General features: G+C 44.9%; 3 protein-coding genes across 7 annotated transcripts; 2 read left to right on the forward strand and 1 right to left on the reverse strand.

The window, feature by feature from the left end:
* Positions 1-488: 488 nt before the first annotated feature.
* On the forward strand, positions 489-5,517 carry LOC120685805 (F-box/LRR-repeat protein At4g14103-like). 5 transcript variants are annotated; one of them, XM_039967901.1, is made up of 6 exons: positions 489-1,554; positions 1,656-1,808; positions 1,903-2,056; positions 4,690-4,783; positions 4,947-5,019; positions 5,104-5,517. In XM_039967901.1, the coding sequence occupies exons 1-6, from the start codon at positions 673-675 to the stop codon at positions 5,284-5,286; spliced, it is 1,539 nt and encodes a 512-aa protein (XP_039823835.1). In that variant the 5' UTR covers positions 489-672; the 3' UTR covers positions 5,287-5,517. The 5 variants fall into 5 exon arrangements, with proteins under 5 accessions (XP_039823835.1, XP_039823836.1, XP_039823838.1 ...); XM_039967902.1 differs by having other exon boundaries at positions 4,947-5,004; XM_039967903.1 differs by having other exon boundaries at positions 562-1,554; positions 4,947-5,024.
* A 1,907-nt stretch (positions 5,518-7,424) lies between these two features.
* LOC120684753 lies at positions 7,425-9,859 on the reverse strand. Its single transcript, XM_039966636.1, has 3 exons — positions 9,057-9,859; positions 8,728-8,984; positions 7,425-8,648 (listed from the first exon to the last, which is right to left on the reverse strand). Exons 1-3 carry the CDS (start codon positions 9,733-9,735, stop codon positions 7,425-7,427), a joined length of 2,160 nt encoding a protein of 719 aa, XP_039822570.1. The 5' UTR covers positions 9,736-9,859.
* Positions 9,860-20,147: 10,288 nt separating this feature from the next.
* LOC120684754 (F-box/LRR-repeat protein At4g14103-like) lies at positions 20,148-21,103 on the forward strand. The gene has a single exon (XM_039966637.1). It carries the CDS (start codon positions 20,171-20,173, stop codon positions 21,101-21,103), a length of 933 nt encoding a protein of 310 aa, XP_039822571.1. The 5' UTR covers positions 20,148-20,170.
* The last annotated feature ends 1,560 nt before the right edge of the window (positions 21,104-22,663 follow it).

A 22,663-nucleotide genomic window follows, 5' to 3' on the forward strand; every position in this document is an offset into this window, starting at 1 on the left:
ACTAAATGTAATAACCTGCAGATCACAAGTGCGGAATCCGGCAGGGCTTAGCCGCTTTCCTTCTCCTCACGCCTATCTTTTTTTCTGGATTTTTGGTGGAATTTTCGGGCTCAAATGAGGAGGGAATAGGGTCGGATGCTTATATAGAGGGGCATGGCCCGGTCGCCCGCTGGGGAGGCGACAGGCCCCCTTGTCGCGCCTGTGGGCGGGGGCCACCGGTCGTCCGAGGAGGGGGGCGACAGGCCCCCTTTCATTTTTTTTCGGCCATGGACCTCGTTGCAAATTTGAAGAAAAAAATTATATCTAGGGGCTGTCGCCCCCCATAGGGCGACCGGGGGTAGTTTTGAAATTTTTCAAAACAGACATATGTTTTTGAAATTTTGATTTTTTTAATATAAAAAAAAGAACGCAAAAAACGGCGGTGCCTAGGCCGAAGACCATACACGAACCGCGCAGCGGCCCGGCTCGTAACGGTCCGAGCACTAACGGGCCGTGCCGGCCTGGCCCGTTGGTCATCTCCTACCTCCACCGCCGCCGCCAGCTTCCTCCGCTGTCCCCCAATTCCGCTGCGCCGCCACCGACGAAACCCAAACCTGCCCCTCCCCCAAATCTCGCAGCTTGCCCCGTCGCCTCCTGCCCTTCGGACCTAGGCATCCTGCCGCGGGCGGCGGAATGCCTGCGGGTAAATCGCGCAGGGGAGCGCCGGCCGCAGCTCCGGGGAGCGGCGGCGACCGCATCGGCGCCCTCCCGGACGAGATCCTGCACCGTGTCCTCTCCTTCCTCCCCGCGCAGCAGGCCGTGCAGACCTGCGTGCTCGCCCGGCGCTGGCTTGACCTCTGGAAGTCCGCCACCGGCCTGCGCATCGTCGGCGCCGACGGCAAGGAGCCGGCCCCCTTCGGGGAGGTCCGGGAGTTCGTGGACAGCCTCCTGCTCCTCCGCGGACGCTCGCCTCTTGAGACATTCGAGATCAGGGTCGCGGGAGACGTCGTCGACGTTCGCCACTTGCGGCTCTGGGTCAGGTACGGCACGATGTGCAACGCCCAGGTGCTCCGGCTCAAGGTCCATGGGGAAGCCCCTGCTTTCCTTCGGTTGGAGGACCCGGCCCTCGCCTCCAGACACCTGACCAAAATAGTGCTTCGTGGCCTGGTGTTTAACAACGATTTTCTTGACTTCTCGAGATGCCCCGTGTTGCAAGACCTTAAGATCAAAGACAGCAGCTTCATGCATGCTGAAAGGATCTCATCCTTGTCCTTAAAGCGTCTAAACATTACAGGCATGTTCAACGAGAGTTCCCGCACCCGAATTCACACCCCAAATCTTGCTTCACTGGAGCTAGTAGTCACTGGAGGAAGAATTCCTAAAATTGAGAGCATGCCCTTGTTGGTTTCGGCAGGTGTAGAAATCGCAGAAACTTGTGACTGTTGCAGACGTTCTAACAATGGTGACTGTGATGATGAAAATTGCATAGGTTGCATACTAAAAGACACTTCGTCTGTGTTTTTGCATGGTATCTCACAAGCAAAATCATTGGAGTTGGGAGCAGGTGCTGAAGTGGTATGCTTACACCTCAAATAATCATGTTCTTGCTCTTCTTGTTTGAAACATCATGCGGATTATTGTAAATATTTATTGATCTATGCTTGCTACTTGTCCAGTTTATTTTCAGGAGGGACTTGAAATGGTGCCCTATTTTTAGTCGGTTAAAGACTTTGAAACTCACTGAGCACTACGTACATGCACTATCATGTATTCTTAAACATTCACCAGTTTTAGAGAGCCTCAAGCTTTATCTTCTTGTATTCAACAAGGTAAACAGTTTCATTTCAAAATGAATAACTATTGCATTGTACAGCTTTATGTTGATTGTTTGTTGATCTTGGTGAAACCTTTATGATACTGCAGGGATTCAAAGGTAATGTGAAAATGAGTGGAAGGTTCAATCCAACTGAGCTCCCATCCACTATATCACCACACCTTAAGAGTGTTAAAGTCCGATGCGCAACAGTTGACAGAAGAGTTCTTAAAGTTTTGGAGTTCCTGAGTAAACTTAACATCAGTATGTTTTTTTTTTGGTGCAACACTTTCGCGCTCTATATATTTTTGCTGTCTGGCTGAACATGTAGTAAAAATTGAGGTGGCAGGGAATGAAAGAACTCCATATTAGTTACCAAAGCAGTGACTTGGGTATACCCAATGTTTTAAATCTCCGGCTAAGCCTCTTAGCTGCCAGCATTTGCAGCAGCTAAGGAAAGCTATAGCTGGCTATAGCTACAGCTAAGCCATTTAGCTGTTTTGGAAAATTTGGAAATAAACACCTATGTCATACAGGAATAAATGACCATAACATCAAGTCCTGGAGACCAAGACCATAAAGGAACTTAAAAGTTAACATTTCCAATAGTCATTACAAGACAGAGAACACTTGACAACATAAGCATTTCATAGTGCATATATACATGACACTTGCCCACAGGAACATTGCTCCTGTCCAGGACTATTAGCAAAAGAACAACACAGAGTTCAGATCAGTCGTCAGGAGACAACACAACAAAATCCAGTCTCCACTGTATACTCTACTGAATTTCTACTCATTAGAATCAGAGGCGCCAGGAGACTTATCAGAATCAGAAGAATGCATTTGAGTGTCACCATCTCCATCTTCTGAGTCAGATGACAGGGCTCGAGGAACTCCAGACTGCACAGAAACTTGATGTATCAAAGACTCCAGGCTCCTAACTTTTTTTTCTACGATGCACTGGCCTCTTCCTTTTTCCTTGTGCTTGTGATGCTGATTCTTGTCCATGTGATGCTCCATGTTGTGGCTCCGGTTCAGCATGTTCACTTGGCACATAAACAGCACCCGTAATGAACTCATTGTCATTATCTGCTTGGACATCTTCTACATCCTTCTCAATAGGATCTCTGTCTTTGTTCTGTTTCTTGTTCCTCAGTTTTGAGTTAAACTTCACAAATACCAATTCTCTCATCCTGTCATGAAGTAGCTTGTTGCGTTTTTTGGTATGAATATGTGAGTGCACTAGAATTTGTTAGAGGACTGGTACATCACATTAAGCATATATGAATTAGTAAACAGACAAGTGACTATTTTTTACTTTACCTGTTCAAAAACTGACCAGTTCCTCTCACAAGCCGAGGAGCTGCAGGTGAGATTCAGAATCCTTGATGCCAATATTCTCAGATTTGGTGTATCTGTGCCATGGTTCAGCCACCACTTTGCTGCATAAACAAGTTAATAATTGTAAGTTAAATAATGGTGAAAGCAAAGAGATAATATTCAACATTCAATTATTCAGTTATTTACCTGGATTGAAATTCTTGTTTTTCCTCTGCCTTATTGCAACTTCATTTCCAAATGTCCCTTGCTGATCCTGATACATGTTGAGTTCTTCAATTATATTGTCTTGGGTTGCTTCATCCTCAACCATCTTTGTAATACATTCAATCACACCTGCTCTGAATGATCCATCATGCTCAATCTCTTGCTTCCTTGGATAATAGAAGTGGGGGTTCAAATAGTACCCAGCCAAGTGTAATGGAGTCTTGAGCTTGTTGTCCCACCTTTTATCAATAATATCCCAAGCAACTTTGTAGAACTCTCATCATTGTCAAACCTCTCAGAAATTTCTTTCTTTGCCTCAAGCATTAATCCATGGAAGAATCCCATTGCTGGTACATCAATGTCCATTCTCCTTAGCACATTAGCCAATGGCTCAAAGAAATTAACTGCCATGTCAACATTTTTCCAAAAGCTTTCTGGTCTCACCACTTTGTTGGCTTTCTTTCCCTTGGCCTTCTGTAGGTAACCCAATTCATTGAGCTCATTTGATCAGTAGTTTGTTTCCTGCTCATGTATTGTAAAAAGAAAACCATGCATACATCTAGAGATATATAAAATACTGTTTAGATTGGTTGATAGTTTTACAAGTTTGTACCAACATAGTTTATTTAAAAGCTTACCACACTCAGAGTTTCATGTCAAAAATTCCGGGAGTTTTATGTACGAACATACTTTTTTATGTGAATTTCAAAGTTGCATGTCAAACACCGCCAATGTCCTGAATTGAACTGGAGTAATTGATTGAAAGTTCCTATTGTAGCTCCATTTAGTTGTATATCACTACTGCAGCTTTGGAACATTCCAGTATGCTGCAGTCTCTGTTGCATCGACATGCCGCTGAAGTCACGTGTCGGTGTCGGACACCGTGTCCGACACCGATACGTGTCGAAGCAGTGTCGATACACGATACGGCCCAGCCCACCAAAGCAGCCCCTCCCTCGATAACCCTCTGCCACCCGTTGTCCTCCACGCCGGCCTCCCCTGCGCGGGCCTTTACCTCGCGCGCAGCACGGTGGGAGGCATGGCGTCGGCACAGCCGACAGGAGACCAACAGGGAGAGGGACCTCCTCATCGCGCGCCCGAGCTCACGCGCCAGCGGAGGTCCGGGGCGCCGGGGGCACTGCCGCCACTCGCCTGTGTGGAAGGAGGTCCAGGGCGCCGCCGCCGCTCGCCTGCGTGGAAGGAGGCCGAGGCGCCGCTGCCGCTCGCCCTTAGGGCAGGAGGCCCCGAGCGCTGCCGTTGCAAGCCCGTGGGCGAGGAGCCCCCAACCCTGACTCCCTTAGAACTCGCAGCCGCCTCTTCCCTCACGTTGTGCTGTTGCTGCTCCTCAGGTCCATGCACCGCCAGCACGGCATGGCTGCTCCTCAGCTCGGATCCACGAGCCTGCGCCACCACTGGTGTTGCTCCTTCCAGTCAACGTGACATGTGAGTTCCTTTTCTTTTTCTGCTGCTCCAGCTTCCCCATCCCTTCGGTACTCGTTGTTGAGTCCACCCAGAATACTTCATGAGTTCTTATTTGCTTTTTATTTGTCTGGGTGATTATAAATATTAATTACTATTAAACTATATTTCCGTGTCGCCGTATCAGCATTTTGGGGAATATGACGTATCGACGTGTCCGATACATGTGTTGGAATCGGTGCAACGTAGGCTGCAGTTTGGTCAAGTGAAACTGTTATACTCTATTCTTCATTCACTTGCCTTTTATTTTTGCCTAAATCATTTCTGCTTTTATGCCTGTACAGGTTTCAGTTTCAATGGGAAGAAGCGGAAAGCAGGAGGCAAAACTTCTACCACTTGATTCTGTTCAAAAACTAGTTGCATCAGCGGAAGCACTGACAACTGAAGAACGCCGCGCTTTGCCTGTGGGATTGTTTTCTGTTCCACTTGTTGACCCAGTTAAGAGTTTGGCCTTCTCGATTATCTAGCTGGACATGGTATGTTTCTTTCAGGCGAAGCACTGATATAACCAGGAAATTAGACACGCCAATTTAGTTGCTGGGATTGCGTTTCAGTGACACCTGCTAGTTACGGTTCGGTAGGAAGTCTGTTCCAGTTTTGTTGCTGACCTGGTACTTCATTCGTGATGCGCAAGTGGTGGCCAATGATGTTGGGATTGAAAATTTGGAGTTATGTGTGCGCATGTCGCTTCCTGTTTCCCAGATCATTTTTCAAATTTTACCACAAAAAAGATCATTTTGCAAATTTCAAGATTGATTAAAAATGAAATCAACATGATTAGGATGCACAAATTGCGAAAACCGAAAAGGATTTAAGCCAATATACTACTTCATTACATAAAAGGCAGCTGCACGACCAGCATCTATGTTTCTGATCCAGCCAGGTGACCAGTTGGGAGCATTCACGCAGATCGGCTGCTGCACGTCTATCCAGTGTATACTCACCGAGGTACTACATGTTGATCCGAACAGAATCTTTGTACCACTTAAATTGTGATAAAACGTCTGAGCTAATTAATGTAATACATGTTACCGTTGTGGCCTCTGTAGCCAGAATCCGTGCCACTTAATTCTACGAGGAAACAAAGCTGCATTAGCGGAAGCGCAATATGGTATCAATAAATTCTGTTTGTTTCAGCTTCCGGGTATTTTTGGATCATTAACTTTCAAGATGAAGTCAAATACCCTTAAAAATCAGAAGCTAGAAGCACCTTGTCATTAGCTTTCCAACTTCTAGCTTTTGGGATAAGTGGGGCTTCAAGAAGCTTAAACGACAGGACCTAAGAATGATACATTTCTATGTGTAGGATCAAGGGTTGTACCGGCAAATTCGGAAATCCTGTGCGAAATTATAAACTAAACCCTAGTAGCCTAGTAATAGCTACTATAAAAAATTACCTCAATCCAACGGACAACTCTTGCTTGCGCCTTGCGGCTTGCCTTCTCAATCCAACTGACGCTGGCAGACACAACCACCGCACCAGCCAGGGCACCAGGCCACGCAAGCAGGACGCCTAAGCGCTAAGTCGCTCTATTGCCGCTCGGTTGCTGCGGGCTGCGAGTGCCCAACTAAGTCCGGATATTGCGACCGGCGACTCACGTCGGGCCTAGCGAGCGGTGACGTCGGAAGCGGAAATGATGGTGCTGCGGTCTGCAGGTTGGATCGAAAGACAATATTCCTATTCTGTGACATATTGGGCCACAATTTGCCTCGTGTTGTGCCAAAAGACAACTAAAACAAAGCCTACTATATAATTATACTTAGTATACTCATTATATTTTGAGCTCCTAAAATTTGGGGGTCCCGTGCGATCACACGAGCCTGTGTAGGATTGTGCGCAGTTTCACTTGTTGGATCAAGTTAAAAGTTGCTGACAAGCTAGTTTTTCAGCTGTACCTGTGGTGCCTAACTTCCAGTTTAAAATTCACTGATTACATGTTTTGCACTCTGTTTGGCTAGTTGTGACTGGTGGCCAAGGAAAAACTTACCGGCGGTAAGCCATTTACCGGACCGCACCGGTAACGGAAAATTACCGAAAACCGGCGGTTTACCGGATTTACCGGTCGGTAAACCAATTCAAATTTGAAACCACCGAATTTCGTATTTTTCGACCGGTTTCCGTTGTAATTTCGGTGGAATAGGCTGCATAATTACCGAAAAATGTTGACCACGGTAGAAAACAACAAATTGTGTTAAGAGAAGTGTAATATTTTCAGAGAATTATATCTAATTCTTATATATAATAGTTCAATATGCATAATGATTTTCTTACAAAGCAAATATTAATAGAATTGACGTAAAACATATGTATATCAATACAAACCACAATCCAAATGCAATAAAATATAGGTTCAACTTGTTAACACAATTTATAGGTTCAAATAAAATATAGGTTCAAATAATACAAGTCTCAAATAGTTAACACATAATATACTCTAAAATTTTTATTTCGGTGTTTTCCCATAGGAAAACCTTACGACCGACCGGAAATTGTTGATGACTCCCATTGTAACGTCGAATCCTATAAAAAGGAATAAATAAAATGGGTGAGAAGATGTAAAAGAAATGAATGCAAGTGAGAAAATAAGATGTGTTACCTACATATTTAGGTACTCATTCGGAGGGATCTTGCTCTGGGGGATATTCCTGATAGTACATGTGAGGATTTCCATATGGAGATATCCATGAAGCTAGTAGCAGGATCGAATTCACTTGCCTCAACTGTAGCTGTTGCACGCTGAATACGAAGCCGAAGGTTGTAGTGCACATATACCAAATTATGGAGCTTCATGCTGCTTAACTTGTTGCGAAGCTTTGTGTGAATAAAGGCAAAGGAACTCCAATTCCTTTCACATCCACTTGATGATGCGCATTGAGAGAGTAGTCGCTTAGCTGCTATCTGAAGATGTGGTGTTTCTGAACCAAACATAGCCCACCAACTAGCTGGAGAAGTGCCTCTATCTTTTGCCATCCTCGCAGCAAGGTCAGATGAGAATTCTCCAAGTTTTCGACGAAAGAGCTCATACTCTTGTAGTGCACGTGCTGCTCTGTCGATGTCAAAAAGTTTCTCCAGCCCTTTCCGAAGGTCTCCAAAGACATTTTCTGATATTCCAAACGCATAACAAGCATATGGGTGTACGGCACAAGCAGTGTGCGCATACGTACCTTCGAACACACTAGCCAACCTTCTGTCAACAATTTCCATGATCCTGTCACACCTTGCCATATCTGAATGGAACCGGGTATGATATGTACGCTTGAGGCTGCCGTACTCCATAAGAACTTCACCCAAAGTTGGAGTCTTGTCTTGATCAGCAAATCGCAAAAAAGAATAGAGAGGCTCCACATCATTAATAACATACTGCATGTTTGCCCACCACTGAACAGAGGTCATGCATTCGAATGCATACTTGCCTGCTTCAGTCTTGTAGTGGCGTGATGATCTATATTCAGTTGACATCATCCATACCATAAATTGATCTTTCTTCTTCATAAAACTCTCCAGAAACATATAGTTAGTGCCAAATCTTGTTGCATTCCATTTAACTAGCTCCCCACCAGTGGCACTCTTAAACATGGAGTGCACACTATTAGAATTGTATAACCATTGACAAATATATTGGGCACTCTGAATCATGGCCTTGTGATCATCCCACTTTCCAATATCTTTGAGAATGAGGTTGATCGTGTGGGCAAGGCATGGCTGCCACACAATGTGAGGGTACTCCTCTGCCAACAGCTTGCAAGCCTTCTTAAAGTTGCTGCCATTATCAGTGACTATCTGAATCACATCTTCTGGCCCTATATCGTTCAGAACAATTGTTATCTCCTGCAAGTTGTTGAAATCCATTAGAAAACTACAAATTCTTACAAATGTCATGATCCATTAGAAAAATACAAATGATTACCTTAAGTATGAGCTGATGATCTTGTATTTTTCCAGTTACATCAATAGACTTCCAGAAGTACATCATTCCATTGCAATATACCAAGAAGTTGATTACGCTATTGCGAGAAATACCGGTCCATGAATCACATATGATAGTGGCACCATACTTAGGGAACTCTTGCTTCCACTTGTTGATCTCCTTCTTTATCTCCTCCACGTTCTCTGAAAGATATTTTCCATCAATGTCCCTCCCAGTTGGGATCGTGACCCCAGTACCTGCATGCAATAATCACATATGATCCGGGATGTACAATACAAATTGGCATGCAATAATAAATGATTATTTACCTTGTTTCTGTGTCTCTATGATGGCCGCCCTAAAGTAAGGGTCATCTACCTTCCGTCCAGGAATACCAACGGAGTGGCAAGCCTTTGACCACGCCCTACCCAGCAACTCTCTCGCAGTCCTCCCCTTAGACGTCCAAGGCCCCGTATCAATCCTCTGCTGCCTCGGTCCGGAAGCAGTAGCAAGGTTATAGTCCCTTGCCCGCTCGGGGATATGTGACCGACTCCTAGAAAACATCCTCCCAATTGGTCTAGAGCCACCATCTGGATCCCGTGCCTGGCCTGATCCAGAACCACCACCCCTCTCATACCTTGGACCAGCCCTTTGCCTAAACTCATACTCTTCTCGTGAATGCCTCAAAGCTTGCTGCAACTCATCATCCTGCTCTTCTTCTTCTTCCTCACCTTCCAAGTCAACATATCGAGTACTTCGTGCTGCAGCATCTCTCCTACGTCTATCTTGCTGTCTTTCATACTTCTTCGCCTTTATCTTGTCCAACTCGCTAATGAAAAAGTTCTTCACCACGGGGGGAACCGAAGGGCAATCAATAACATCATGACCTCTATGTGCCAAGTGGTCCTTGAACCGTGTTGCCCCTCCACCGCTCTTTGACGTGCCACAATACTTGCACTTGAAACCCGATCCCCTTTTTTCTCCATGCTCCCAAACAGGGTCAACCATTTACCTGCAACGGTGCAAAACAATTCAATGCTCACAGTTGGTATTGTCAGAAGCACTGAGTACATATCAAATAAACACAAAATCAACTCACCAAACCCACGGATCCGGTCGGCCCGCAGCGGATTCCACTCGGGAAGCTCGGTTTCTCACTCGAAAATCTCCGGAAACCGGGCGGAAAACACCGGAATCCGCACGGCCCGCAGCCTCGGCGCGCGGGGAGGCGGAATCCGCTCCTACCGGTCGAAACTCGGTGAGCTATGACCGGATTCCGTCGCTAAAACCGTTTCCCCGAACCGACCGGAAACGGTAAATTTTACCGGAAACCGGTATTTTCCGTCCGAAATACTTTTCCTTGTACCAAATACATGGGAAAAATAATATATGTCATAAACTATGAACAAATATGAACTGAGTACATATCAAATAAACACTACATGTCATTAACTACTTGGATCCACAAGAACAATCATCTAAACACAAAATCAACTCACCAAACCCATGGATCCGGTCGGCCCGCAGCGGCTTCCACTCGGGAAACTCGGTTTCTCGCTCGAAAATCTCCGGAAACCGGGCGGAAAACACCGGAATCCGCACGGCCCGCTGCCTCGGCATGCGGGGGAGGCGGAATCCGCTCCTACCGGTCGAAAATCGGCGCGCGGTGACCGGATTCCGGCGCTAACAGGCCGAAATCTCCTGCGCGAAGACCTTCCAAGGTGAGCTGCGTGGGGGAGGAGCTGAGACTGCTCGGTGTGAGTGGATAAGACGGCCACGGCGTGTCCAGAGTGGTGGGGGAATGGGGTGGGGGTTAAAAACTCTTAACGGGTTAACGGGTGACCCAAAATCTTAACGGGTTTACTCATTAACTAATGGGTCAGGCGTTTATTAATTTTTTTCGTGAGGTATTTGATGTTAGATTTCAATGACAACTGGTGAAAATAACTCATAAAAATGTCTAGTTTGTTATTAGATTTTTACCCTATTTTATATAAATTTTTTTGAAATTTTCAAATTTGAAACCGGTAAATGCGAAATATCACCGAAATCCGTTTCTCGGACACTACCGGTAACGGTAAATTTTCCGGTAAACCGGATTTACCGGTCGAATTTTTTTTCCCTGCTGGTGGCTGGTGCTGATTTATTGTAAAAAAAAGTACTGCTAGTTGACTGGTCGCTGATAACTGGTTCTGATTTGGTACGAGAGAAAAACACTACTGGCTGATGCTGATTTGGTACGAGAGAAAAATACTAGTGGCTAGTTGGCTAGCGAGCAATCCGAACCGAGTGTAACTGGGCGTACAGATGGGGTCGGTGTATCCGATGAACGTTACCGTGGGGCCCACTCGTCGATGCCCGCAAATTCCCCTATTGGCTCGTTTCCATCCCCCACCACTGTCGCCATCAACGCCATCGAATGCCGCGGCTCATGGCGACCTGAAATTCGTGCCGCTCTTCCGCACCCAGGCCCCTGTGGCCCTGTCTTTTCAACTCCGCACACTGGGCTCTCCAACCCGCGAGATCCGCCCATCTGGTTCGCGCGGACTAACCAGAGCCCTGACCCTGCGCCCCCCGTCTTCAGCGTCGTTGCTGCGGCCGCCGGTGAAGCCGCCGCCGGCCAGGCAAGGTGAGGTGCTGCCCACCCATCGAAAAGGCTGTATCTTCACTTTTCCAATACGCCTCTGTTGACACAGAATTACGCCAACACACTCGAATGTGCTAGAACGCACGAACGATTGTCAAAACGATTAACACCAGCAGTGCACTGGGCGGACCGGTCTGACCGGTTCCGCCGACCGGTCTGACCGGTCGGGTGCAGAACGCCGCGTAGACCTAGGAACGCGAGCTCGGAAGGGATCCCGTTGGAGCTCGCGCAGTTAGGGTTGCTATGAGGTTGGCAGGCCACTCAGAATGCCTTCAAACGTCGTCGAGACGCAAGAAGAATAGAATTAGGGTTTGGAAAAACTAGGGTTTGAGAGGAACAAAAAGTAGATGTATTTTGTATTGATTCGATTGAGAATACCTCAATCGGTCTTAGCCTTTATATTTATAGGCCGGGGAAGTCGTACCCCTTCTCCAAGTCGGATTACACAAAATTTCCACAAATAAAACAACTCCTACTTGGACTAAAACTGGGCTGACCAGTCGGCCTCTGACTTGCTAAATTTGGCTATCAACATATGCCCCCTACTTTTTGGTGAGTTTCACAAGCCAAAAAGCAAGAACTATCCTGATATACATATTTTACACAGAGCATATAAGTCTAAAAATAAAACTAAGGGCGATATCTAATACTGACCATCTTCGTCTTCACGCACTTTGCCACACGCTAGGATAAAACTTCTTCAAATATCTCCCATTGATAGCTCTAGGTAGACCCTCACCTTGCATCGTCTCCTTCATATATGAATTACCGGAGATGACCTTGATAATCTTGTATGGACCCTCCCAACTTGGCGACCATTTGCCAAACTTATTGCTTTTCATCCCAAGAGGCAAAATTGTCTTCCAAACCAGATCTCCAACCTGAAAAGATTTAAGTTTTACCTTTTTGTTGTAAGCTCTAGCCACCCGAAGCTTGTCTTTCTCAATTTTCTTCAAAGCCTTCAAACGCTTGTCGGTCACCTCATCAATATTATCCATCATCAAATCATGGTAATCAACAGCAGAAAAGGTCATTTTGTTTCGCTAGTCTATAAGCGTCCAGATTTACCTCAACGGGCAAAACGGCCTCTTGACCATACACAAGCTCAAAAGGAGTAACCTTAGTAGCACCATGTCTAGATATACGATGAGCCCACAATGCTTCGGATAACACTTCATGCCACCTCCTAGGATTTTCTTCTATCTTCTTCTTGACAAGTTTGATCAAAATCTTATTACTAGACTCGGCCTGCCCATTGGCCTGAGCATAGTATGGAGATGAATTGAGTAACTTAATCTTGTAAGATTCGGCAAAGGCACGCACCTCTTTTGATATAAATGAAGAACCTTGATCCGTTGTCAAAATTTGTGCAATGCCGAATCTATGAATAATATGCTCAGTAATAAACTCAATTACCTCCTTATGTGTCATGTTCTTCAAAGGAACTGCTTCGGTCCATTTAGTGAAATAATCTGTAGCAACCAACACAAAGCGATGCCCCTTTGAAGATGGATGATTAATTTGTCCAATAAAATCAACTCCCAACCTCGGAACGGCCATGGTTTAATAATAGGATGCATCAACGCAGCAGGCACCAATTACAAATCACCAAACCGCTGACATTCTTCACATCCTTTATAGTACTTGAAATAATCTGGCATCATGGTGGGCCAATAAAAACCGGCTCTTCTAAGTAACCACTTCATCTTGGGAGCCGATTGATGAGTACCACAAATACCTTCATGAACCTCACCCATAGCAACTCGGGCCTGATCCGAGTCTAAACATTTGAGAAGTAAATATTCGACAGTTCGACGATAAAGCTCATCATCTATTAAAACATACTTGAAAGCCAAACGCCGAATATTTCTCTCTGCACCACGACCAGGATTTCTCAAATATGATATAAGAGGGACCTTCCAATCCTGGGCTTCGGCCGAGACAACTGAATTATCCTTTTTGGCCGAACCAAAACCAACGGCAGCATCACCGGTCAGACTGATCTCTGGAACGGTCAGACCGGTCTGGGCAGTCAAACCGGTCTTACTGACCGGTCGGACCGGTGCGTCCAGAACCAGAAACTCGGCTTTCGTTTGCATCGGCTTGCGAATGTTGAAATAAATTTTCGTAAAATTATAGTCAGATGCTTGCTGAGCCAGAGTATTTGCCTTTCCATTCTCTTCCCTCGGAATATGTTTAATAATAAATTCATCGAAGGAAGAAATAATATCAAGACATTTATCAAGATACGCATTTAGAGAACCATTATAGCATTGGCATACCTTGGATACTTGATGCACCACCAGAAGAGAATCTCCAAAGGCTTCAACATGCTTCACGCCATGGATTGTAAAAATTCCAAGCCAAATAGAAGCACTTCATATTCGACTTGGTGATTTGTGCATTCCTCTTCCAATCGGTTTGAAAATTCAAAAACAGCACTACTCGGAGAAATAAGAGCAGCACTAATTTTTTGACCATCATCACAAACCGATCCATCAAAGTACAACCTCCATGGTGTGCAAGTAATATAGCCGACTTCTAGATCATGCTTGTCATTAATCCGATGCTCAATAATAAAATCCGCTACAATTTGACCTCTCATAGATTTTAAAGATTCACAAGCCAAATCATATTCAACCAAAACATAAGCCCACTTGCCGATTCGACCACTCAAAATCGGCTTTTGTAACATATGTTTGATGACATCGGTTTGACATACTATTATGCAAGCACTAGATAGTAGGTAATGCCTCAATTTGGTACACGAATAATAAAGAGACAAACATAACTTCTCAATAAATGTATATCTTGTTTCCGCATCAATAAGTCGTCAGCTTAAATATATAATGATGTACTCCTTCCCTTCGGTCTCTTGAGTCAAAATAACCCCAATAATCTTGTCTTCAGCAGCCACATAAAGTCTGAAAGGTACTCCTCTCCTAGGCGCTTTGAGCACGGGTGGTGAAGATAAATAAATCTTGATCTTCTCAAATGCTTCTTGCTGTTTTGTCCCACAAGTAAATTCGGTTTCATCTTTTAACCGAAGAATAGGAGTAAAAGCATCGATCTTCCCGGACAAGTTTGATATAAACCTTCTTAAGAAATTTACCTTGCCCAAAAAATTCTGCAAGTCCTTCTTGCATGTAGGAGCTTCAACCTTCTTCATGGCTTCAATTCTCTTAGGATCATTTTGTACTCCCTTCTCATGAATAATAAAGCCAAGAAACTTTCCACCCGATAATCCAAAAGCACATTTGAGTGGATTCATTTTCAAACCATACCGGCACATCCTCTCAAGAGCAAGTCTCAAATCGGCTAAATGATGATCCAAACCAGCCGATTTAATAACAATATCATCAATGTACACTTCCAAGATGACATCAAGCAAATCATGGAAGATTAAATTCATAGCTCTTTGATAAGTAGCAACCGCATTTTTGAAACCAAAAGTCATAACAACCCACTCAAACAAGCCGACAAATCCCGGACATCTAAAGGCCGTTTTAGATATATCTTCTTCGGACATAAATATTTGATTGTAACCGGCATTACCATCAAGAAAACTAATAACACGATGTCCGGAGGCCTCATTGATCAATATATCGGCTATAGGCATAGGATATTCATCTTTGAGAGTAGCTTTATTAAGATCTCTAAAATCAATGCACACTCAAATTTTCTCTGAATCCTTTTTCTCAATGGGCACAATATTAGAGATCCAATCAGCATAACGACAAGACCGAATAAATCCAGCATCAAGTAAACGATTAATTTCAGCTTTAATTCGGTCATAAATAATAGGATTGAAATGCCTAACCGGTTGCTTATAAGGTCTAAAACCGGCTTTAATCGGTAAACGATGCTCAACAAGATCACAACTTAAACCAGATATTTCATGATACTCCTAAGAAAAACAATCAACATATTCTTTCAACAAATTAACCAAATTGGCTTTATATTCAACCGATAAATTTTTGTTTACAAAGGTCGGCCTAGGAATAGTTCCATCACCATTGTCTACCTTTTCTAAAGGATCGGCCGAAGTAAACCCTTGTCCCAGCTTGTCTAGATCATCAGAGTTTTTAATGTCTTCACATATATCATTCGTACGCGCCCGATATTGATCTAGCCTCTGCTGCAGCCATTCTGCGTTGGACTGGTCTGACCGGTCGGAGGGTCCGGTATGACCGGTCGGCCCTGTGCGCTGAACGGGACTAGACCGGTCTGACCGGTCGCTTCTGTAGTCTTTGTTGTACCCATCTGATTTATATTAAATGATTCAGCCGATTATCCATCGGCTTTAGTACAACAGAAACAAAACCATCCTTAGTGCAACTGATCAAATCATAATCGGACAGATCCACGCCCGATAAACACTTAACGTTGTCATGTGCACTAATAGAATTGGAATCGACCAAAGCAACAAAAGATGAAGTGTCTCCATGGACTACCTCAACCTCATCGCCGATCCACTGAACAAGAAACTGATGCAAGGTAGAAGGAACGCACTGATTTGCATGAATCCAATCCCTTCCAAGAATTAAGTTGTAGTTACCTTGCACCTCCGCGACGAAGAAGGCCGTAGCAAGCGTTTTGCTTCCAATAGTGAGCTCCATGGAAGTAACTCCTTTGGCGCTAAGGGGCTCGCTTCCACCGACGCCACTGACCGTCATATTCGTATTGATCAAGTCTTCGTCTTGGCCGCCGAGCTTCTTGTACAATGAGTAGGGCATAAGATTTACAATGGCTACACCATCTACTAGCTTGCGAGTTACCGGCTTCCCGTTGATGTGTCCCCTCATGTAAAGAGCCTTAAGGTGATTATCCTTTTTGCTTGGCTTCTGGAACACAGCCTCACGGGGCCCAAACTGAAGATGAGCCATGTCCTCCTCCGGAACCACAAAGTAATCTGAAGATAAGTGCACCACATTGACTTCCAAGTTGGTATGCTCCGGAGATGCCTCGTAATCCACCAATTCCTCGTCTTCTGCTGTTGGAGGAACTGTTGGGGTTTCATCTGCACTGGGCTCAACCGGTCTGACCGGTTGGTCAGAGCGGTCTGACCGGTCTGATCGGTCGGCTCCAGCGGTCCGACCGGTCTGGCTGGCTGATCAGTCGTCTTGATCTTCCAAACCTTGCATTGAGGGAACATGGGTCTGTATCTGTTGAAGTCCTCATCCCTCTTCTTCTCTTCCTCCTACTCCTTCTTTTCTTTGTTGCGAAGGCGTTGCAGCTTCCTCTTCTGTGTATGAGTCAAACCCGCGGGCACTACCTAGGCTGATGGTACTTGTCTGCTGCGCTCTGGCTGCTACCGGCCTCATGATCATTGGCCATGACCAGCTTTTGCGAAGGAACATCAACCGATTTCTCTATGTCCATCGGTTTTTTGCCCGTATCCTATATGGGCACCTCAATTTCACCGATTTGAACAACAACATCAGTTTTAGGCTTCTCTGGATCAACAACAAGCTTCTGCTCCTCCCTTCTTCTCCTTGATGCGATACTCGAACCTTGGAACAGGAGCTTGACCCGATCTCTAATGAGACCGGTCTGACTGGTCGGTGGCAACCAGTCTGACCGGTGCAGTCTGCTGCACTGGACCAGATTGGCGTGGTCCCAATCGGTCATGCACAGGTACTCTGGAGCTTTCCCCTTGATAATGCGGATGATATGGCATCGGGAAACACTGCATCCATATACCCTCATGCTCCCACGTCAGATTTGTTGCATTTGACGCTGGTGGCACCCATGGCATGGTGGCATACATCTTCTAGAGAGGATACAATGTGACAACATCACCTCTGCGCCTGCTGGATTCCCTCCTTGGGGACGCTGGATGATCATGGCGTGGTGGTGATCGCGGTCTCTTTTTTAGTGGCCGATCTTTCTGAACGGCCTTTGTGTACTTGTTCAACAACTGGTTGAAGGTGGGCTTCTGATTAGCAGCTCTTCCCTGCACCTTCACCTCGTTGGTCTTCCAAGTACCCACTTCCGGACGCTTTGGCTTGAAAGTTCGGGAACGGTCACCAGACCGATCTGACCGGTCGGAGACACCGGTCGGACCGGTCGTGCCTAAGCAGCAAACCGATTCTCTAGTTGAGAGCTTCCTTGCCCCTCGAGCCTTGGGTTTCTGATGATCTTCAGAGTATCCTTGCCATCATCAGTCTTTTCCTTGATAACTTCCCGAGCAAGAATTTTGTCACTTGTATTCATCGGTCTTGGATCACCGATGATAACATTCTTCCCCTTAGCTCCTTCGGCTTGTTCCGGCCGAATGAGCACCTTTGGATTGTTCAACTCCAATGTATGAATAGGGAAAGGGGCTTTATCAATTTGCATCTCAGAAAGTACCAATCGTCCTTCATTAATGGCCGATTGTACCCGTCGACGGAAAACATTACAATCATTAGTAGCATGAGATATAGAGTTGTGACACTTACAATATGCATGTCGTTTAAGCTCGTCAGGAGTTGGAATAGCATGCGACAATCGGATGTTACCATTCTTAAGCAATTCATCAAAAATCCGATCACACTTAGAAATATCAAACGTAAATTTCAGCTCCTCTTGCCGATTCTTTTGAATCGGCTTGAGAGACGGAACTGATCCGGATTTGGCCTTTGATGGCCAAACAAATTCAGCAGCGTATACTTCCTTGCTATCATCGTCCGAACTATCCGAATCATGATCAAGAATATGCGTGTTGGACCGATGAGGCTTGAAAGTATCCTTGGCATTTTTAAGCTTAAACTCTAAACCCATGACTTTGACTTGCAAGAAATTCACCGTATGATACTCAAAGCCCTCAAGTTTTTCTTTCAAATAAGAATGCAAGCCATTAAATGCCAAATCCGCCAAATCTTTCTCAGAAATCGTCAAACTAAAACACTGATTTTTAATTTCTTTAAACCTTTTAAAATAATCCGAAGCAGACTCATCACAGCCTTGCTTAATCGATGTTAAGTCCAACAATTTCGCTTCGGTTTCCCCACTAAAGAAGTGATCATGAAACTTATGCTCCAACTGAGCCCAATTGCGAATAGAATTAGGAGCAAGCGAGGAAAACAAAAAAAAGCCGTTCCAGTCAAAGATAAAGAAAATAAACACACACGCAAAGCATCATTGAAACCAGCTTCTCCCAACTGCAAGACATATTGACTAACATGTTCCCAAGTTGTATGAGAATCATCACCATTAAATTTAGTAAACTCGGGAATACGCCAACCAGCAGGAAAAGAAATAAAATCAAACTCGGCGGGATAAGGTTTTTGATATAAACGCGTAGAACCCATATCCACCCCAAGCTTACTCTTAATTGCATTAGCCAGATCTTCTTTGAACTTAAGGAGATCGGCTTGATAGTGCTGGCTGGTATAAAACTCAGAAAATTGACGATGTGTATTAGGATTTCCATGTGGCAGCGCCTGTGAGGAAGTTGGGATCGGTCCTTGGTTATGTCCAGATCCTCGTGACCCGCCTGCTACAGTAGTGGTGCGAGGCGGTGTATACAGTGACAACTCATTAGTTCGCCCAGGGACAGCCGAACCTAGAATTGTCTCGAGAGGCGTCGGCGACGACATTGAGTAACCGGTCTGACCAGTCTGGTAACCGGTCTGACCGGTCGGACCGGTCTGACAGGTCAGTGGGACCGGTCCGGTAGGTGTAGTGCACACGGTCGACGGTGGCGGGGTTTGCCCTACAAAGGAGTTCGGCAGCATACCATACATTGGTTCGGATGTGAACTTAGGGGTAGCCGAACTTGGATCTGATGAGTTAGGATCTGACATAGGTTTTTTGCCTTTAAGTTCATCAATATCACTACTCGGTTTAATTAAAATGTCACCTGTAGCGGCTTGTGCAGCAACAATCTTTTGATCCATCATGGATGATATCTTATTAAACATATCAGAGGGAGAGAGGCTTACATTGAGTATCTCTTCAATCTTATCCTTGCTAAGCTTGAGAGACGGCAGTACGAACTCCTCCACCCTCCTGACAAGGCCACCACGATCCTTCTTGAAGCCTTTCAAGAATTGAGCCTTGATGTGCTCCTCCACAAGAAGGAAGGCCTTGCACTCCTCTTCGGTGAGCTCCTCCATTGTAGCCATGATGATGTTTTTCTTGTCGATCTCTGAAGAGCTCATCTTCTTCAAGGAGTAGATTAGATCGGTTTTAAAACTAGATTAATCTTTCCGCAGTGGAGTCGCCAAAAAGTATGTTGACACAGAATCGCGCCAACACACTCGAATGAGCTAGAACGCACGAACGATCATCAAAACGATCAACACCAGCAGTGCCCTGGGCGGACCGGTCTGACCGGTTCCGCCGACCGGTCTGACCGGTCGGGTGCAGAACGCCGCGTAGACCTAGGAACGCGAGCTCGGGAGGGACCCCGTCGGAGCTCGCGCAGCTAGGGTTGCTCTGAGGTTTGGAAAAGCTAGGGTTTGAGAGGAACGCCGTCGAGACACAAGAAGAATAGAATTAGGGTTTGGAAAAGCTAGGGTTTGAGAGGAACAAAAAGTAGATGTATTTTGTATTGATTTGATTGGGAATACCTCAATCGGCCTTAGTCTTTATATTTATAGGCCGGGGAAGTCGTACCGCTTCTCCAAGTCAGATTCCACAAAATTTCCACAAATAAAACAACTCCTACTCGGACTAGACCGGTCAGACCGATCGGCCTCTGAGTCGCCAAATTTGGCTGTCAACAGCCTCGAACACCTTGCGTCATCTGAGCGTTTCTTGGTTGTTCCCTGTACCAGCAACATCGACGCCCGCCATCCGTTCGACGGAATGCCTCCGAGGAGGAAGGCCGGAAAGGGCAGGAGGGCGGCGCCTCTGGGGGGCGGCCGCGTCAGCATCGACGTGCTCCCAGACGAAGTCCTTCACCACGTGTTGTCTTTCCTGCCAGCGCAGGAGGCCGTGCGAACGTGCGTGTTGGCCCTGCGTTGGCGCCACCTCTGGAGGTATGCCACGGGCCTCCGTATCTCGTGCAACGCTGAGAATGAGGCGGTATCAGCGAAGAAGCTCCGGAATTTTGTGGACCATCTGTTCCTCCTCCGTGGAGGCTCGCCTCTCGACACGTGCCAGTTTACCTTGCTTCATATAAACGATGACAATGATGACATGTGCAAAATACACCTCTGGATCCGGCATGTTCTGTTGTGTAGAGTTCGGGTGCTCAGCCTCGATATCAGATTTAATATGGACTGTTGGAGAACACGGTTTTATATGGATGACCTGCCTCTCGTCTCCCAACACCTGAAGAGGTTAGAGCTTTCTGCTCTACATCTCAATCAGAGCTTCGTTGACTTCTCTAGCTGCCCGGCGTTGGAAGTCATTCAGATAAAAGAATGTGACATACTTGACCTCGATAGGATATCGTCGCGATCCCTGAAGTCTCTAAGTATCACTGGCTACTGTGGTTTCAATGAGGATCATCGCATTCATGTTTATGCCCCAAATCTTGTTTCATTGTGGCTTGAGGTCTTTTATGGCAGGGTTCCTTTTCTTGACAGAATGCCATCCCTAGTGGAGGCAGTTGTCAGAATTGATGGTATGGATGGTGACTTCTGTCATCATGCTGACTCTGGGGACTGTGAGGATAAGGACTGTCCTGGTTGTTATGGGGTAGATGGTGATACTGGCTGCGTGCTTCTCCAGAGTTTATCAGAGGCTCAGAGTTTGGTGCTAATCTCTGACACTAAAATGGTATGCTATGCTTGACATCATAAAATTATGTTAAGTTTGTTTCTTCACTTTCCCCCTTTTTTAAATTAATCATGTTTAATATGTGGGTTTGATCATCTTTGCATACCCAGTTTATCTTCAGAAGGGATTTGAAATGTTGCCCAATATTTAGTAACTTGAAGGCTTTGTCACTCAATGAATACTGGTGTGTGCCTGATGACTTCAGTGCTCTTACATGTATCCTTGAACATTCACCGGTTTTAGAGAAGCTCACTCTTCAACTATTTTCCAAGGTATACATTTTCTAGATATACAGCAGCTATATTTTAAAATTGTTGTAGATTGTTGTTTGATGTTTCAACTTTCAAATATCTTCATATACTTTGTAGGGACCCAAAAGTAATGTACAAATGAAAGGAAGCCCTGATCCAACAGAGAGATCAAATGTGATATCAGAGCATCTTAAAACAGTGGAAATCAAATGTGAAGTGGTTGATGCCAAAGTGCTAAATGTTCTGAAGTTCCTGAATAAACTTGGCATATGTAAGCTCTAACATCATTGTTCACACTTTCTGTATTTCTAAAGTTTGCTTTGACATATGGGATAGGAAACCAAGTTATGAGGAAATTCCTAAGATCATTAGTATTAGTCAATACTGGGCCACTTGCAGAGATATAAAAGCCTTCTGCCGTTCTACATTTAATTTGTGGAAAAGGAAAGTAGAAAACAAAATGGATGTGGGAGTCTAAGTGAATCCTATTCCATTATACGTTAACCTGTTGAATTTAATAGTCTTGTAGCGGTAATGTTACTTGTCAGCTTAAGGATTTGTTGAGTCGTAACACAACCTGTTGAATTAAGTAGTTCTGTAGCGGCAATGTTACTTGTCAGATTGCGGATTTGTTGAGTCGTAACACAAAATGTGTGTTCAACACTTAAGCTGTGACACAATGTGTTGATTTCTTCAATTCTCCTTCCTTTTTAACTTGTCCTTTTTTTAGTCCCATAGTCTCCAATATACTATATTTTATTGTTACATTGCTTGAATATATCTTACTATAAATTACTAGTAGTATAACAATTTGAAAACATCTTATTTGTGATAAATCTACTAATACAGTTTTTATCCGGTAAATTTAGATATTTTTGTGCAGAATGGTGATCAGAGTTTTGAATTTGTTTGCACAGAGTCTGTTAAATCCTTTCAAGAACAGAACTAGGTATTCCAAACTTTATGAGTTATAGGACAAGGGCCAGCGTTAACTTCAGAATCTAGTATGTATGTGGTTATATAGGCATCAGTGTTCTATCTGTCTTTGCCAAAGCTAGGTTAGAATTAACCCTAGTGTACTCTCCATTGGATGGAAGGAATCTAAGTAATTTACATGGTAAAATTTAGCCAACTAGTAGGAATTTTCTTTTTCACCATGGTGCATGTGCATCAGGCAACGACAACATAGTGTCGCCCCTGGTCCTTGCTCCATTTGTTATTGAGTCTTCTGTGTTCTCAAACTTGTGTATGAGTGTTTTACATGATTTTTTTCATTGTTGCTCCTCTATGCTTCGATGTCTTTATTGCGACATGCTCAGTCATT

Source organism: Panicum virgatum, chromosome 8N, assembly GCF_016808335.1.
Source record: "Panicum virgatum strain AP13 chromosome 8N, P.virgatum_v5, whole genome shotgun sequence".
Classification (NCBI taxonomy): Eukaryota; Viridiplantae; Streptophyta; class Magnoliopsida; order Poales; family Poaceae; genus Panicum; species Panicum virgatum.

Excerpts from the sequence above, each read along its gene's own strand:
- LOC120685805 (XM_039967901.1), top strand. The coding sequence starts at position 673 with ATGCCTGCGGGTAAATCGCGCAGGGGAGCGCCGGCCGCAGCTCCGGGG. Across the intron at positions 2,057-4,689 it reads CCTGAGTAAACTTAACATCA|GTCCATGCACCGCCAGCACG; the intron begins GTATGTTTTTTT and ends GCTGCTCCTCAG. Across the intron at positions 5,020-5,103 it reads GCAACGTAGGCTGCAGTTTG|GTTTCAGTTTCAATGGGAAG; the intron begins GTCAAGTGAAAC and ends ATGCCTGTACAG.
- LOC120684753 (XM_039966636.1), bottom strand. The coding sequence starts at position 9,735 with ATGGTTGACCCTGTTTGGGAGCATGGAGAAAAAAGGGGATCGGGTTTC. Across the intron at positions 8,985-9,056 it reads CATAGAGACACAGAAACAAG|GTACTGGGGTCACGATCCCA; the intron begins GTAAATAATCAT and ends TATTGCATGCAG. Across the intron at positions 8,649-8,727 it reads ATCATCAGCTCATACTTAAG|GAGATAACAATTGTTCTGAA; the intron begins GTAATCATTTGT and ends AACAACTTGCAG.
- LOC120684754 (XM_039966637.1), top strand. The coding sequence starts at position 20,171 with ATGCCTCCGAGGAGGAAGGCCGGAAAGGGCAGGAGGGCGGCGCCTCTG.